Genomic DNA, 17,427 nt, shown 5'->3' with positions numbered 1-17,427 from the left:
GGTTAATAAACACACTGCTGCATGTTCTATTCAGTGACCAATATATACAGAGAGGTGGGTAGTGAAAACACAAGTAAGGCAGGGCAGCCTACAGCCTTTCCTATGAGCCCTTGATGACAAATATTTGTTTACAACTCTCAAAGCAGCTCTGGAATCAAGAAGCCATGCAGATGTGCTGCACACAGTGAACATTAATCTTTAGGCTTCTTAAAACTTTAAAAGCACACTATACTATTAGAGGTCATGCTGAAATAGGAACAGAGCTTGCTTTTATCAGAAGGGGGCGCTGTGAAACAAGTGTTGCTAACATGATCCTTTATGCTGCATACCAGAATTCCACTCACTTGAATGCATTATAGCCTATTCTAACAGACACGTCAGTGTTCACGGACCCTTATAAGATCCCACCAAGTAGTCTAGCACAGAATAGGCACAGTATAAAATGTTGTGTACAGTCTTTTGTCATGCTTATTTCACTACACAGTCTCAGTAGCATACAGCTATTCCACCACACAAAAGCTCACACTTTGCGGTCGTTGAGCAGCATGCCATTCATCTTCTCTATGGCTCTGTCTGCAGCATCTTGTGTCTCAAAGTGCACAAAAGCATATCCCTTGGAGCCATTCTCATCACACACCACCTGCAAGGAGACAACCAAAGACTTAGTCTGGGGGCAACAAAAAAAGAAAAGCCAAGTTATACAAGATGTTAAACTTACCTTACAGGAAAGAATGTTACCAAATGCAGAAAAAGTGTCATAAAGTGCTTTGTTGTCAATTGATTTGTCGAGATTCTTTATGAAGACATTGCCCACCCCGGATTTCCTAAGCGATGGGTCGCGTTGGGACCACATAATCCGAATAGGTTTCCCTTTGATTACATCAAAGTTCATGGTGTCCAGAGCACGCTCAGCTGCAAGCAGAGTCAACATGGACAAGTATTAAAACATACTTATTTCAGCAGTGTCTATATGCTAATCATATTACAAAGGTCAAATCATTATGCACTAAAATGAACCCCAAGCAGGGTTCACATGTGGCAGAATTATCACAAAATTTCTATTACTACACTCCACACAGAAATTCAGTGACATTTACAGTAGCAGCAAAGTGGATGAGATTTTGAAAATCTCGTCCACAAGCTGCGGAAATAACCCACAAAACCCTGTGCGGAAATTGAGATGCGGTGCGGAATTCAATTTGTCAGGATGTCAATTTTATTGCCGCCTCTGCTGCGGAATTCACCTCTTCTCAATGAGGGGGCGAATTCTGCACAGGATTTGTGATGAAACCTGCATCAAATGGTGAAAGTGTGGAGGCAGACGTTCCGCAGCCGATCTACAGCAGAATGCTCACAGGAACTCAGCCCTCTGTGGACCTAGCCTAAAAACCCAGCCAATTCACAAGGAGATGGCAACTTCAGGACTGAACCTAAATACAGTAGATTGCAAGAGGAGAAACATTTGTGTTCTGTTTGATGAATGGTGACTTCATCCTATTAATGTTTTTAAGGAAAAGTATCAGCAAGACCTCCAAACTAGACCATATTGCAGGTTTCACAACTGCACTACTGCTACTGGGAAGTCATTGACTAACACTGCGGGAAACACTGTAGCGTAAAATCCCCCGGAGATAGAAGTGTGAGCTTTGTGCCTGGGTTAGCTGCGGTGAAGTAGGTGGGAGTACTGGGGTCAGGGAAGGAGCTGCGGGCAGCAGGAATGTGGAGGGGGTTATTTATAGTAAGGCAGATTTACATGCTGATAACAACCCTGAGACCCAACACTACACACATGTAGATGACCCTAATATAGGCTGCTGCAGGGAGAAGAGGAAAGCAACCCCACCCAAAGCATGAAGACTCACAACATTACGTCACACAATCACAGGAAATGCAGCCTCTGTCTGCTGGCATCATGGGCACCGGGGACCGACCTGCCGTGACTAAAGTATCACATATTGTAGGTCTATGGTCATCATCTATGCCAGAGGTGCACAACTCCAGTCCTCACGACCCTCCCAACAGCTCATGTTTACAGGATAGCCTGCAGTAAGGCCTCATGTCCACGGGCAAATTAACATTTACAATCCACAGCGCTTTTCCCACACGCGGATCCACCATCCTTAGGGATGCATTAGACACCCGCAGGTAGTTAAATACCTGCGATGTCGTTTTTCCCCGCGTTCAGGAAAAAATCTGGACATGCTCAATTTTAGTGCGGGTCTCCCGCGGGGACGGCTCCCGCTATGGAAGCCGTCCGGATCCACAGGGGACCCGCACCAGAATTAAACTCACCTGCTCCGGATCTTCCCTTCTTCGCGACTTGATCTTCTCTCCGTCGCGGCCGGATCTTCTTTCTTCGGCCTGGTGGATGTGCCTGGCGCATGCACGCGGCACGCAGCCGGCGTGCCGGGCACATCCGCCGGCCCGAAGAAAGAAGATCCGTCCGCGACGGAGAGAAGATCAAGCCGCAAAGAAGGGAAGATCCGGAGCGTGCGGAGAGGTGAGTAATTGTTATTTTCAGCCCTCATGTCCACGGGGCAGGAGGGACCCGCTACGGATTCTCCATGGAGAATCCGTAGCGGGCCTGATTTTTCCCGTGGACATGAGGCCTAAGACCACCTAAGGCACTCAATAGTTACATCTGTGCAATACTGAGGAAATCCAGAAAACATCACCTGTTGGGGGTCTTGAGGACTGGGGTTGTGCACCCCTGATCTATGCCAAATGTGTCTATATCCCCATAATGGGATCAATGTCAAATGGGTGTCCTTCAGTATGCATTTTTGTGGTATACTGCAGCATAACTTTGTCAATGTACTGACAAGCATAGCGAGGCACACTTTTCTGTAACTGATGGGAAGAGGTTTCTACAGACGCCCCTGTCTAAACCATCCCATACAGCATAAGCTGAAGTTATAAAGCAGTACCGAGTTACATGTGAAGAATCATGTTGGACATCCTGGTTTTTTTAAGGAGCCCGGACTACATGGGCCACAATACTTCAGAGCCAGCTCTGGGGGCATCTGGCATATGTACAGATGAAGGAGAGGCTGGTACACCTGGCTTCACCCCGCATAGTCAAGCAGCCAGAGGAACTGGCTAGCATAGATGTATCCTGGGCCCATGTGATTTCAGTCTATGACTCTTGACAGGTAAGCAATATATTCATTTTATTATGAAAGCTTTATAAGCAATATACTCTAACTTCACTTTGTACTGGGGTGTATTTACAAACTAATCACTGTGGAGTATTATGCCCCTTCAATATAACATTGTGAAGAGGGTCCTTGTGAGAAAAAGGAAATGTATTAGCGGAGTCAATAATAGACAGTAAGAGAATCAGCATGGTGCATCCTTCTAGGACCCCTGTGGGTGTGGTGGGATGCTATGTAGAAATGCAGTCACACTTCAACTTTCAGGCCTCCCTCACAGGTGTTTGCAGAAACGCAGCGCTTTTCAACGCTGCTTTTACTGCGGTTTCAGCAGCGCTGGCATGCGTTATGCCAGTAGCCAAGGAAGCTTAAAAAAAAAAAAAAAAAAAAAAAAAGCAATACTCACCCAGCAGGTGTTGTCAGGACCCCTGCTGCTGATCTCTGGCGCTCCTCTAGGCTTCCCGTGCACTGACCGATCTATTGCTGGTAGTGAGGTTTGAGAACCCCACCTCCAGCAAGAGATTGCTGTGATTGGTGCATCGAGCCAGCGCCAAGATTAAATCACAGCCATTCATTGACTGGCTCAGCCAGCGCTCAATGAGCCAATCACAGCCATTCAATGAATGGTTGTGGCGGCGCTTGATGAACCAATCAGAGCAATCGCTTGCTGGAGGCGGGGTATTCAAGCCCCGTTACCAAGAGGTGCTCTGTCGGCATCGACTGCTACACAGAAGCCTGCCGGAGCGCCGCACCCCAGCGAGAGAGACCCAAACAGCACCTGCTAGGCGAGTATTGCTTCCCCCCCCCCCCATATAGTGTAGGCTTACATTTCAAGCCCTCCCCAAAAATCAGGGTAGATCTTATTTTCGGGAAAACGTGGTAGCAACAGTGTGTAAGGCAGCTTTCACACAGCCACGAAGATTTGTGCGTTGTGAATTGGAGTCATATACATCACTGCATGTCCTATTGTTTTGCATTCCTTGGAACGCATAGCCCATTGTTCTCAATGGGTCAGTAAAACAAGTCACATGGTGTGGAATATGCACGTGAATGCAATGCAAGGTTTTCAATTGGAAACAATGAGAAACACTTGCTCATCCCCCAACACGCTGGAGGATCGCTCATTTACTGAAGTGACAGGAGGCGGTCTTGCAATAAAAAACACCTAACATCGCTGTGAAAACGCACATTGGCAAGTGCGATATCAGGCCACGTTACTCAGCTCAATAACACACTCATCCATGTGTAGGTAGCCTTAGGGCGCGGTCACACGAGTGCGTATACGGCGCGTTTTTGCGCCCAATCGTATATACGTGACCATCTGAGGCGTTGGTTTCCAATGTATTCGTTCACACGGGCGATTTTACGGCACGTAAAAACGTCAACCTGCAAAAAACGGAACATACGCGTCCGAAATACGTGCCAACATATATTCGATGGCCGAAAAGATCGTTTAAAAAGTAGAAACAAACGATAATATGCTTTCTAGCTCTGGTCATGATCGTCGAAAAACGTTCCTTCCGGCGATTATACGCTGCGGACGTGCGAACGTAAATACGCCTATGCTCGTGTGACCGCGTCCTAAGGCTGAAATACAGACATGTGCATCCACATTCCATCCCAATGTTGATACAGGGGAAGGCAAAAAATAAAACCCCAAGTTAAATAAAAGCCAATTTCGTTCATTTTAAGTGAAAAAAATTCTTGCCAGACTCCAATCTGACAAGCAGAATAATTAGTGGGTCAACAACCCAGGGCCCTTGAACTCTTATCGAGTTTGACATCACCACATCCTCAGGCAGAGAATTCCATAGTCTCACTCCTGTCCCACAAAAAATAAGTATGAGGTGTGTGTATGTGTATATATATTTTAACATTGCAGTCAATGCAAATCGCATGACTGTAGCAAACTTTAAGCATTTGGAAATGTACATGTTTGTGATCAAAAGCCTTAGGCCCCCTGTCCACGGGTGTTGCGAAGTCCAGCGGCGAATCTCCGCAGCAGGAGCCGGCTGGAGGATCTCCGCGGTCAGCCTGACAGATAGGCCGGCTGCGAGCGCAGAATCGCAACGCTATGGAAAGCTTCAGACAGCGTGATTTGCCGGCGAATCATTGCCTGTGGACAGGAGCCCTTAGGCCCAATGTCCACAGGCAGATTTGCAGAATCCGCGCTTAAGACCCACAAATCAAGCTGCTCATAGGCAGCATTGGGGGTCCACACTTCATTTAACACCTGCGGATTCGTTTTTTAATTTGATTGGCGGATGCCACGCGCAGATAAATCGCAGCATGCGCCATTTTATCGCAGATCACGTGCAGATAGGCCCCATTCATCTCTATGGGAGCTCACGATCCACAGAGCATCCGCAAGTACACTTACGGATTCACTGGGGATTTGAAGGTTAAAATCAATTAGGGATGTGGGGAAAAGGCTGGGAGGTGGGTTGTGGATTTTTTCCGGACGGATGACCACAGCGCATTCATGTACAGAAAAAAAACCTGCAATCCGTGATCTCCTGCAAGCAATAAATTTGATAACTCGCAGTGCATCTGCTGCAGAAATCCGCATGAAAAAGTCTACGGGGTCCTTGGGCCTCAGGGCTTAGTCCTCTTTTACACGGGCTACAAAATCTCGCTACAATGTGAAGCCCACTGTTTTCAATGGGTTCTTTCACATGAGCAATGTTTTGTAGGCTGTGCGGATGCAGCCTGAAGCCCATGGTTTCCTATGGATTCTCTAAGGCTACAAAACATCTCATGTGAAAGAACCCATTGGAAACCCTGGGCTTCACATACATGTGTTTTGTAGCGATGATTTTGTAGCCCCTGTGAAAGAGGCCTTATAGGAAAAGAGCGAACTACAAAAGATATCATTTTTCATATAAAAACAAATCAAAGCGTATCAAAATGTTTACCCATGCATACAATGTTTGAATTGTAGATACACGCCTAAGGCAGGCTGTACATGGTCGAATTTGGATTACGGAATCCACGACAGTCACCCGTGTGGACGATCCACGGCATTCTGCATCCATTCACAAAAATAGGACATTTGCATGCCCGCTCATGAGTCGACAGCGATTGCAATTTCCGCTCGCAGGAAAAAAAAATTCAAAAATGTAACTGCAGCATGGTCCATTTTTGTGCGCACTCAATGCGGACTGCTTCCAACGAAGTCAATGGAAGCAGTGTGACCCACAGCTCTTCCGCTATGGACATTGCCGAAAGGTTTTGGATTCCGTGTCATTGCTTAGTGTGGGAAAAGCAAGGACTTAAAAAATAATCTGAACCGTGCATGTCCGATGGCGAGTCATCCAGACCATCTGTACGCAGATTAAATACAGGTACGCATTGACGCCGGCCAGGTACAGGGTAGGATTCCGCTGTGGGTGCCCGCATGTGGAATCCGATCAGTTTGTGTGTAGCTGCACTAGAACGAGTGTGTTTTTACGCTTTTTCACATACCTTTCTTACATAAACGAAACATACGTGGAAGTGGCCATGTGAACAGGCCTTTGTTCACAGAACTACTTTCATGAGAAACCCCATGACAGCAAGCCCTGAAAGATGACCAGTGTCTGACTGCATGTGAGAATGGGACTCTTAGACCGCCTGCAGACAGGTGGGTCAGATCTGGCGGTGAGGATTCTCGCTGCGGGACCCGACCCGAGTGCCTGCAGGGACCAGCGCGTACTCACCCGCGCCTCCGGCTGTTTGATGTGCCGGCTTGCCGGCGCATGCGCAGACCGGAGCCGGGTGGGTGACACTTCTGTGCAGGGGTCTGCGAGCCCCGCACAGAAATAGAGCATGCCGCAATTTGTTTGCCGCGCGGCCAAATCGCGGCCATCTGCATAGGATTGCGTTTGTTAACGCAATCCTATGCAGGCTTCCAGCAGCAGAAATTCCGCTTGTGTGTGCAGGCGCCCTTAGGCTACCTGTCCACGGGCGTTCCATTTTACCACAGCGGATTTCTACCGCGGGAGAACACTAAAGTCACAACGATTTTCCATGATAAACCTATCATGATAGGTTTATCGCGAAAAATCACGGCAGATTTCCGCTCGTGTACATTGAGCTGTGATTCCATCGTTATCTGCGGGTGGATTATCACCGCGGATAACGCAATGAAATATCGCCCGTGGACAGGAGGCCTTAGGCACACGAGGCAAATTGAACTGCGGATCCCGTGCTTGTCACCGGCGTGGGCGATCCGCTGCTCAATTTGCCCATAGATGTGTGTGGAGATTCCACGCACACAAGCGGATTTTATTTGCAGACACAATGTGCAAAAAATAAAAATCGCAGCATGCTCCATTGAAGTCAATGGAAGCAGTGTATCCTGCTGCACTTCTGCAATGAGAATTGCAGAAGTGTCGCGGGATTCACGTCATCGGCTAGGTGACGTCCCGGGGAAATCTGTGTGGCACATCCACAGTGACGAAGAAAGGACAGGTAAGCAGAGTCGCCGGCAGCGACAGATTCCGTGTGGCATTCCCCATATGGTATCCGTGCGCAAGGGGCCTTAAATGTTTCATTTATTGTTAATATACCGTGTTTCCCCGGTAGTAAGACACCCCCGATTGTAAGACGTATCGGGGGTTTCAGGGGGGGGTCGGCCAATGTAAGCCGTACCCCGAAAGTAAGACATATGTCTTACTTTCGGGGAAACACGGGGGTATTGCCGCCTCCCTCTCATCTAGCTGAGCGCCGCCTCCTGCCCACGTCCGCACCGTCCCCCTCTCCATACGTCGCCGCGTCTGCCACCTCCCTCTGATCTTAAAGGGGTTGTCCCGCGCCGAAACGTTTTTTCAAACCAATATAAGACATACCCCGAAAGTAAGACATAGTGGGGCTTTTGGGGATAAAGAAAGTAAGACTGTCTTACTTTCGGGGAAACACGGTATCTGGAGAAGAGCAGCAAAAACTGCCCCGTGACCCTGCCCCAAAGAGCATCACAACAATGGGAACCGCTACCGAAAACTAAGAGGAGATCAAACTTTTAATAAGAGTTAAATGGCCCCGCTCAGCGCCATTCTGTTCCATCAGAAGATAGTAAGTCTCTCCTCCGCCCCCAACCCCACTGAAATCAATGAGATAAACCAGAACCATGCAATTCAGTCTCCAAAAGCCAAACCAAGTCGGTAAGCGTCACCGCAGGCGGCTGGTGTGACCGAGCCGCACTCACTCACCGTCTGCAGGCTGCTGGAAGTTGACGTAGGCGTACCCAAGGGAGCGGCGGGTGATCATGTCCCGGCACACACGGATGGACAGCACGGGCCCGGCGGGACTGAACTTCTCGTACAGCATGGCTTCCGTCACGTCGGGGTGCAGGTCCCCCACATAGAGGGAGGCCATAGGGTAACTGCTGGTAGCCGTGTGCATCACCCTGGCGGACTGCAGGCAGCGGAGTCTCCACAGGAGAAGTAACGGGGACTAAGGCGCTTGTAGGGAGCAACAGGTAGCGCGGAGCACAGCGCTGTCCAGCGGGCGGGCGGGGTACACGGCTTCACATGGGCAGCGCCGGCTCACAGGGAGGGACGTGTGACTGTGGTGCTGGGTTATGGACAGCCGCTAGATGGATGGTGCTGTTACTAGAGGCAACGTGATAGGCAAGGAGCAGGTGACCGGCTGGAGAGACCGGGGGGTTACAGTCTTACTAGGACCCGTGTACCGAGCAGTGCGTGTCTTGTGGCGCCCCTCCTATTTATACGTCTTTAGAGCTTTACGCCCCGGTCGCCCTCAGGGAAGCACCTTGTAGCCGGTACCCTACTCGGCAGCGAGTACGAGAGAGGCCGACGATAGCTGGAAGCGCGGCTTTTATATCCAGGTCGCAGGTATGCCGGCTCAGTCCTGTAGTCACAGCGCCCTCTGGTTTTCGCCAACAGTATAGCAAGGTACGAGATAGACAAGCGCCATATTGCTGGTGGTGGGCTTCGACTGTGAAGATTTGTTTTCACTCGTGAAAGTTGTTTTCTGCTTAGTTCTTTTTAACCTGTTCCAAGTCGCTTCTATTCGAAAAGTAAGGTCCATTGATGTGGACTGCCAGGCGGGAAGTATGCGAACGCATTCTGTAGCGCTGCTCATCGGTACTGCGCATGTCTGAAAAGCTGATAGCTATGGGCATGCGTTCCCTGGCGAAATGATAGTGGCGGCAGCAGTGCAGTTAGGGTGATGGGCAGCAGTGTACTGGTACTAACAGAACACGTTATTGGGTCATTATTGGAGGTCCCTGCTTCACTAAGCAGCAGCACATCATAGCCTGGGCACAAGCATGGCAGAAGTGCAAAGGCTGGTGTGCACATGTTGTGTGACATACTGGGGCATGCCTCCTAACATTACAGGAAAGGAGGGACAGGCAAGACACAACACCACTTTTTCTAACAACATCCCCTGAACCAACAGTATAATTACAGTACCAGATGCAATCTCAGTACATAAATACATCCCAGAACCAACAGCATAAGTACAGTACCAGATGCAATCTCAGTACATAAATACATCCCCAGAACCAACAGCATAAGTACAGTACCAGATGCAAGCTCAGTACATAAATGAAGCACCAGAACCGAGATCAATAAAGGAATAGATTATAAAGTCAAGTCAGCCTGCGATGTAAATTTGTGCTTCCTGCTATGGTCTGTATGATGGCAGCTGTCTGGTCACAAACAAGAATGCTACTACCCATCATCACTGTACAGGCCATACAGGACTGATCAGAGGCAGTCAGTGACAGAATAAACAACGACATTCTGAGGTGATGTCATCTCTAATTAGCAATGTAGTTTTCTTCTCTACCTAGTCCAGGCCTAAACGACAGCTTCTCTTAGGTCACTCTCACACATGCTGATTACCGTGGCATTTTGAACGCCTTGCTAACCACGGTATAAGTCTTCCATTGATTTCAGTAGGGCCTTCCAGACCTGCGCTGATTTTTGAGCGCTGCCTGCTTTATTTTGTAGCATTTTAACACACCTCATCACCCATTAGAATGATGGAGTGTTTTAAAAAACACAGTTGAACGCAGTAATCTAGAAAACGTCAATCAAAATAGTGGTGTTTTACCGACACTGTGTGAGAGCAGCCTTAGACACTCTTAATAGTGCCCATGGTTTCCCCTATATACTGTATAACAGTGCAACTCACAGCGCCCCCCCCCCCCCAACCGAGTAATGAATAACAAGCTGCACTGTCCCCTGCAATAAATAATGATGCACACTGTCCCCCTGCAGTAACTAAGGATGCACACTGTCCCCCTGCGGTAAAAAGGGAGCCATGCTAATCCCATGAATTAACATATAGCCATACTGTCCCCCTGTAGTAATAAACAGCCATAGCCTGTAGTAACATATATCCATACTGTCCCCCTGTAGTACCATATAGCCATACTGTCCCCCTGTAGTAATAAACAGCCATAGCCTGTAGTAACATATACCAATACTGTCCCCCTGTAGTAATAAACAGCCATAGCCAGTAGTAACATATACCTATACTGTCCCCCTGTAGTTCCATATAGCCACACTGTCCCCCTGTAGTAATAAACAGCCATAGCCAGTAGTAACATATACCTATACTGTCCCCCTGTAGTACCATATAGCCACACTGTCCCCCTGTAGTCATAAACAGACATAGCCTGTAGTATCATATAGCCATACTGTCCCCTTGTAGTAATAAACAGCCATTTCCTGCAGTAACATCCTATACTGTCCCCCTGTAGTACCATATAGCCATACTATCCCCCTGTAGTAATAAACAGCCATAGCCTGTAGTAACATATAGCCATACTGTCCCCTTGTAGTAATAAACAGCCATTTCCTGCAGTAACATCCTATACTGTCCCCCTGTAGTACCATATAGCCATACTATCCCCCTGTAGTAATAAACAGCCATAGCCTGTAGTAACATATAGCCATACTGTCCCCCTGTAGTAATAAACAGCCATAGTCTGTAGTACCATATAGCCATACTGTCCGCCTGTAGTAATAAACGGCCATAGCCTGTAGTAACATGTGGATATACTGTCTTCCTTTAGTAATTTATAGTCATAACGTCCCCCATATTATCTTCCCTACGGTCCCATAGCTTTTTTTCCATCCACCCCTTAGTCTCTTCCAGATAAAATTCTGCGTGATGACACAGACAACGCAATGACATGCTTGTGTCACCTGGAAGGCGCCAGGAGCATAACGTGGCTTTCAGTGAGCGCACCAGCAGTGCCGAACGTGCTGAAAGGATCACACTTTGTGCAGGAAGATATGGGGGTGTGGCAAGAATTAACCAGCTGGGACAAGCAAGAGAACGCCCAGGACAGCAGTTGAAAACTGGGACTGTTCCACTGAATCTGGGACAGCGGAGAGCTGTGATATCACAAAACAACATACTGGGACATGTAGTTCCACCTCTTATACTCAACCACTATAAGTTTCTCTGTTAAAGGGGTATTCCGGGACTTTTTTTCTTTGATCTCTGCCGATCAATTGATTTCTGGTGCCGCTGTCATTTAGGTCAGCACAGGAAGCAGAAAGCACTAGCCATAGTGCTGTGACTCGGGTTGGTATTACAGGTGCAACTCCCGCAGAATTCAATGCGAAAGCTGTGCTTGTCGTACCAATCCAGGCTGCTGCTCTACAGTTAGAGCAGTCTGCTTTCGGCAGTGACTACAGTGACAGTGGCCCTGGGAATCAGCTGATTGGCAGGGATCCCAAGGGTGGATCCCTAACTGTCGGTCATCAATAGAAGAAAAGTCCTGGAATACCCCTTCAATACAGGAAATTACAAGGGGAGAATATAAGAGCTGGGACTGCAAATCCCAGCATGTCCATGCCATTAAGTGATATTAACCCCTTAATGACGCGGCCACTTTCTTTTTCCATTTTCGTTTTTTCCTTCCCCCTTCAAGAACATCGTAACTCCTTTATTTACCCATTGACGTCGCTGTATGAGGGCTTGTTTTTTGCGGGACGAGTTGTATTTTTTAATGGTCCTTTTTAAAGTACCATATAATGTACTGAAAAACTTTTAAAAAATTTTAAGTGGAGTAAAATGAAAAAAAAAAACGACATTTCGCCATCTTTCAGTGCATCTTGTTTATACGGTGCACAAATGGCAACAAAAGCGACATGATAACTTTATTCTGTGGGTCAGTACAATTACTACGATACCAAACTTGTATAGGTTTTTTTTACTATACTACTCTTTTTTTTTTTTTCAAAGACATTTAATTTTTTTCAATTATTTTCTGCGGTCATTTTGTGCGCACAATAACTTTTTTATTTTTTCGTCAACGTAGTTAAGTTAGGGCTCATTTTTTACAGGATGTCCTGTAGTTTCCGATAGTACCAATTTGGAATACATACCACTTTTTGATCGCTTTTTATTGCATTTTTTTCTGGGAGATGGGGTAACTACAAATGTGCATTTCTGGCGTTCTTTATTTTTTTTCGGACGATGTTAACCGTGCAAGAAAAATAATGCACTATTTTGATAGATCGGACTTTTACGGTCGCGGCGATACTAAATACATATTTTTATTTTATGATTTAGATTTTTTAATAATAGATATGGCAAAAGGGGGGTGATTTAAACTTTTATAACTTTTTTTTTTTTTTTTACAATTAAAAAACTTTATTGATTTTTTTTTTACTTTACTTTGAAGTCCCCCTGGGGGATTACAAACAGCAATGCTTTGATTGCTCCTGCAGTATGACGTAATGCTATTGCATTACGTCATACTGTCATTTAACAAGCAGTCTTTCAAGCCACCCCACGGGGATGGCTTGATAAGCAGTCTGCTAAGGCAGCTCTGGGGCCTTTCTAAAGGCCCCCGGCTGCCATGACACCTGCACGGCTCCCCCGATCTCACTGGGGGGGGGGGCGCGTGCCGTTGCCCCGCAACCTCTCTTCATACATACCCCGCAGCTCCATGACGTACCTATACGTCATGGAACAGGAAGGGGTTAAAAAAACATTGCAAGGAGAGAGAATAAAAGAGCTACAACTCTCAGCACACACAGGCTATTATAAAGTGAAGTCAGAACAGGAGAGAACTACAACTCCCAGTGTTTCTGCTGGCTATAGAATCTCGCCCAAAAATCCAAGGATCTGCAGCGTCCTGGGAGTGGCCCTACAGTCGAGGAGACAGGCTCTTCCATCTCCTACCTTGGGGGTACCACAGGACACGACCAAGTTACTGCTGGGGGAGTTTCACAGGGAAAACGAAATCCGTGGTTTACCTTAGAGTCCTTTTTGTCACTCGTGATGTCACTGTTCCGTTCTCTGCGGTGAATCAGGAAGTTAGAATAAAATAGTCCACACGCAGGGATAACTTTCTGAGCAAAACCGTGAACGGTCCGTAGTGCCCATTTACTTGAATAAACAGTTAACAGTTCACAAACTTTACATCAGCCAGCAGGACGCTGGTGAAAACAAAATAGTGGTGTAACAGGGAGGATTCACAGGATGGCAGACAAATCCACAGTCTCAGTTATCTGTGGGGTTCTGCTCTCGGCAACTCTCTTTACTTTCTCTCCATTTCTCTTTCAGTACACACTCACAGACGTTACACTCAGCATTGCCTGGCGGTTCCGCTCACTTTCTCTCAGTCCCACATCATAGCATCTGGGAGGCCTGGGTGATTTGCTACCAGGGTAGACATTACGCCATCGCTCAGCCTCTTCCATCTTGGGGGATCCTCATAGGATGAGGCACAGTCTCTCTTACTAGAAGGCTCTCTCTTCCCAAGACTTCCACTCAGACTCTTGCAAGACCAACTCTCCTGGACTGCTTTGCAAGAAGGACTTTTGCAAAACTCTCTAACTGTTGCAGCTGTTCTGAAGTCTTCACCTTGCTTTCAGGCTGGACCAGGGTTTAGCAGTGTCTCTACCTTTCCTGGAGCTGAGGGGTGTGGTGGTTGAATGAGTGATGTCAGTCCTCACCTGTTTCTGAGGTAGCTCTGCTCCTATATAAGCCATGCAAGAATTGCCCTCACAGCTGGTCAATTTTTCATTTTCTACTTGGACTGCTGCTGAGGAGCACAGCCAGCACTTGAGCTCCTTCACATTTAACCCTTTCCAATCCATTGTCTTACTTCTGAAGACATTATGATTTAAGGCTGTACAGCTTTGGTCTTGGAAGACGTCCGTCAGGGTTCTCTTACTGTATATTGCCTGCCTCTCTGCTGTCGGAGCCTATCCAATGTGTCAACTCATGCAGTACTGGCTTTAGCCAGCAGATAGCGCCGTTGTATAAACGCAGAAAAAGAGTAAACCTCCTAGGAAAACCAGGATACAAATTGGATTGGAAAGGGTTAAGTTAAGTATCTTTGAGTATTTGGTGTTCTGTTCCCTTTTTTGTTTTAGGGATCCCTAGTAGGGAACATTTAGTGGCCCAGGCACACGTTGTGGGTCTGCACTTGTCGGAAGCGACAGCCCGCTGGAGTAGGCAGGGCCCCCCTCCCGGGTTAGGGGTTTGCAGGAAAGGCATTCCGTTAGTTTTGTATTTATGTTGCACAGTTGTGCCTTTTCTTTTTGTATATTGCACGTTCGGTAAGGATGCAACACTAACTAGCTTTCTCCCTTGCATTCACCTTTCAAACACATACATATATATATATATATATATATATATATATATCTCAATCACGTGATGCACAATAAGATACATTTTTCAGACATAACCCAGACATTAACCCATTCAGTGCTGTAGAGGTACAATACACATCAAATGCACACACCTTTAAGACATCGACAATACAATTTCACATTCATACTTCTGGAGGGGCCCAGCTAATTCTGGGCCACTACAGATTTTGATTCTTCACTGCTGCTCTCCATCCCTGCTTGCACCAGGCCTGACTAAGGTAGTGGAGGGGATGGACATGCCTCTTGCTGCAGGGGACTGCATCCTAATTCCAGGACGGTTGGGAGACCTGCTGGGTGATTGTAATAATACAGCTTGGTTGTCCAGCTAAACAGCACTTTTGTAATCATATTGCCAAGAATGGTCCATATGCATCAAGCTTTGCGGGCCAGTTTTCTGTGCATTTTGGTGAAAATAATGGTGTATATGCTATGTGCACTTGGTTTAACCCCTTGAGTGGCACGCCTGGAAATTTTCTGGGACGAGCTCCACTGATGATAGTGATATAGCCTGGAAGATTTCCGGGCTATGTTTCACTATGCGAGCTGCAGAGCACAATTCCACAAGCTATGGCATTGTGCTCTGCCTGCACAGACCCACACAGAACAGTGCAGGACTTTGAAAAACAGAGGCAGGAAAATATTACAGATCTGGCGGCAATCTCCCGCTTCTAAATTCAAAGTCCTGCTTTGTTTACAGGTTGCCATAGAGACCATCGGCTTGTCAGAAGCAAGCCGATGGTCTCTGTGGCAGGGAGAGCTGGTGCTTGGCTATCAGAGGACAGCCAGGCACCAGCTCTTACAGCAGAGATCAGAGCAAACCTCCGATCTCTGCTGTGTTAACCCTTTAAATGCTGCAGTCTATGCGACTGCAGCATGTAAAGGGTTGTCACCATCGGAACCCCGGAATGTGATCAGTGGGTCCTGATGGGTCTCTGTGGAAGTCCCCTAAAGGGACAAAAATTAAAAAGTTTAAAAAAAAAAAGTTAAAGAATTATTAAAATAAAAACGCTTGTTTCCCTTTACTTTGTAAAAAAATTAAAAATAAAATTACACATGTGGTATCCCTGCGTCGTAATGACCCAGAGAAGTGTCAGGGTAATTCTAAGTACAGCACCAATCAGGCCCACCCCACTTGCCCCGCTGCCGGCGGTAAGAAGAGACACCACACAGAGGTCTGGTATAGTTTCTCACACGGGACATGACTGCGCTTTGCGCTTTATTACAGATTACATGAGATCTTATACCCTTTTGTCTCATCACCAGGAATGGGTGATGGGCTCATAACCATATATGGGAAGTCCGGATTTCCGGCCTGAGACAGTGAAATTTATGTACATAGTTGAACAGTTGTTATCTTAATACTGGCGCCTCCGGGAAAACAGCCAAGTACGCGTCCTTCGTCTGATTCTTCTTTGCTGTGTTTAAAATACATTTTGTTCAAGATACATTCTGTCTTCGCCTTGCAAGGCCTTTGGAATATCTGATGTAAGGCGACATATAAGTTTTTTCTCATTTGGAATTGAATAGAACTTGCATATAAGTATAAAAGCATAAAGAACATATGGCAATATATACATATACCCTCACAAACCCCCCTAAAAACTTATATGGAGATCAAGCATCAGACCTTGCACTCTTCCTCGGTCGTCTCTCCCTTGCGTCAGGGTTTCTCCACTTGCCCGTAAGTCCCTACTCCTAAAAGGGGGATCCCTACCTCACCTCAGAAGGAGGCCATGGATTACCTGGGCTTATTTCCGGGCATCCATACCCTCTATCTGTACGAGTTAACACCCCGCAGGGTGTGCCCTCGCCGGAACCTAAGGTCTTCTGCACTATCCCTAGGCAAATGGGAAGTCCACTGACAGTCCATCTTAGAAGATCGGGAAAGGCGCAGTACTAGTACATTTCTCCATTCTTCTGGTAACGTACGTGGCTGGCATTATCGGAACTGGCTCTTCATCTTTTTCAAACAAGGGAAATTTTGGTGTCACATTGTCCAGTCCCTTACTCATACTCTTTTTGATCAAAGGGATAATACACATACAGGAAGTTACATACCCCACCTCTTTCTGTTAAAATCATATCCAGGGCCACTCTAGGGCCATGGATGCAGTAGGCCCTAATTGTTCAGCTAAGCCTTGCAAAGCATCTCTGGTGTAGTTTACAAACCTCTGCTGATTGTAATAGATATAATTCATCCAATATACATTATTATTAACAGTGACAATAGCAAATAAGGAATCAAAACCTGCTTTCTAGAATTAAATTCATCTGGCACCCCCCTTGGCACTCCTATTACATCTATGTATACATGTGGATAAAAGTTACCACCTGGAGCGTCAACGTCTCTCTTAGCACGATGCGTTGTTGGATTCTCACCCTCAGTGTAGTCTTCATATTGCACATTTGATTGTATTAATTTGTTCTGATCCCTGAAACACGGGGCTAGTGTACAGTAGTCAAAGGTGTGTGTTAGAGGCATTGTACCACATTATAGCATGTAAAGGATATGCAGGATCATTAGTTTTTTCAGTGCGAAGTGTGGATCCAAGTGGGCTTTCCTTCGAGCTTGACTGCAGTTGGGGTGGTGAACAAAATCTGGTAAGGACCTTCAAACCGGGTTTCTTTCTCAAACTTTT

General features: G+C 46.7%; 1 protein-coding gene across 3 annotated transcripts in view; it reads right to left on the bottom strand.

Moving 5' to 3' along the window:
• Positions 1-9,183, bottom strand: part of PABPC4 (poly(A) binding protein cytoplasmic 4) — a 42,739-nt gene extending 33,556 nt beyond the window's left edge. Inside the window, exons 1-3 of one of the 3 annotated variants that reach the window (XM_066574372.1) lie at positions 8,342-9,183; positions 719-912; positions 525-640 (exon numbers count right to left, since the gene is read on the bottom strand). In XM_066574372.1, coding sequence (XP_066430469.1) covers positions 525-640; positions 719-912; positions 8,342-8,534 — 503 coding nt within the window. In that variant the 5' untranslated portion in view covers positions 8,535-9,183. The remainder of the gene's footprint in view (positions 1-524; positions 641-718; positions 913-8,341) is intronic. The other 2 variants (XM_066574362.1, XM_066574353.1) reach the window with 2 other exon arrangements.
• Between the last annotated feature and the right edge of the window lie 8,244 nt (positions 9,184-17,427).

Source organism: Eleutherodactylus coqui, chromosome 1 (genome assembly GCF_035609145.1).
Source record: "Eleutherodactylus coqui strain aEleCoq1 chromosome 1, aEleCoq1.hap1, whole genome shotgun sequence".
In the NCBI taxonomy this organism is placed as follows: Eukaryota; Metazoa; Chordata; class Amphibia; order Anura; family Eleutherodactylidae; genus Eleutherodactylus; species Eleutherodactylus coqui.
The sequence above is the reverse complement of the archived record's forward strand: the minus strand, read 5'-3'. Positions and strand labels throughout refer to the sequence as shown.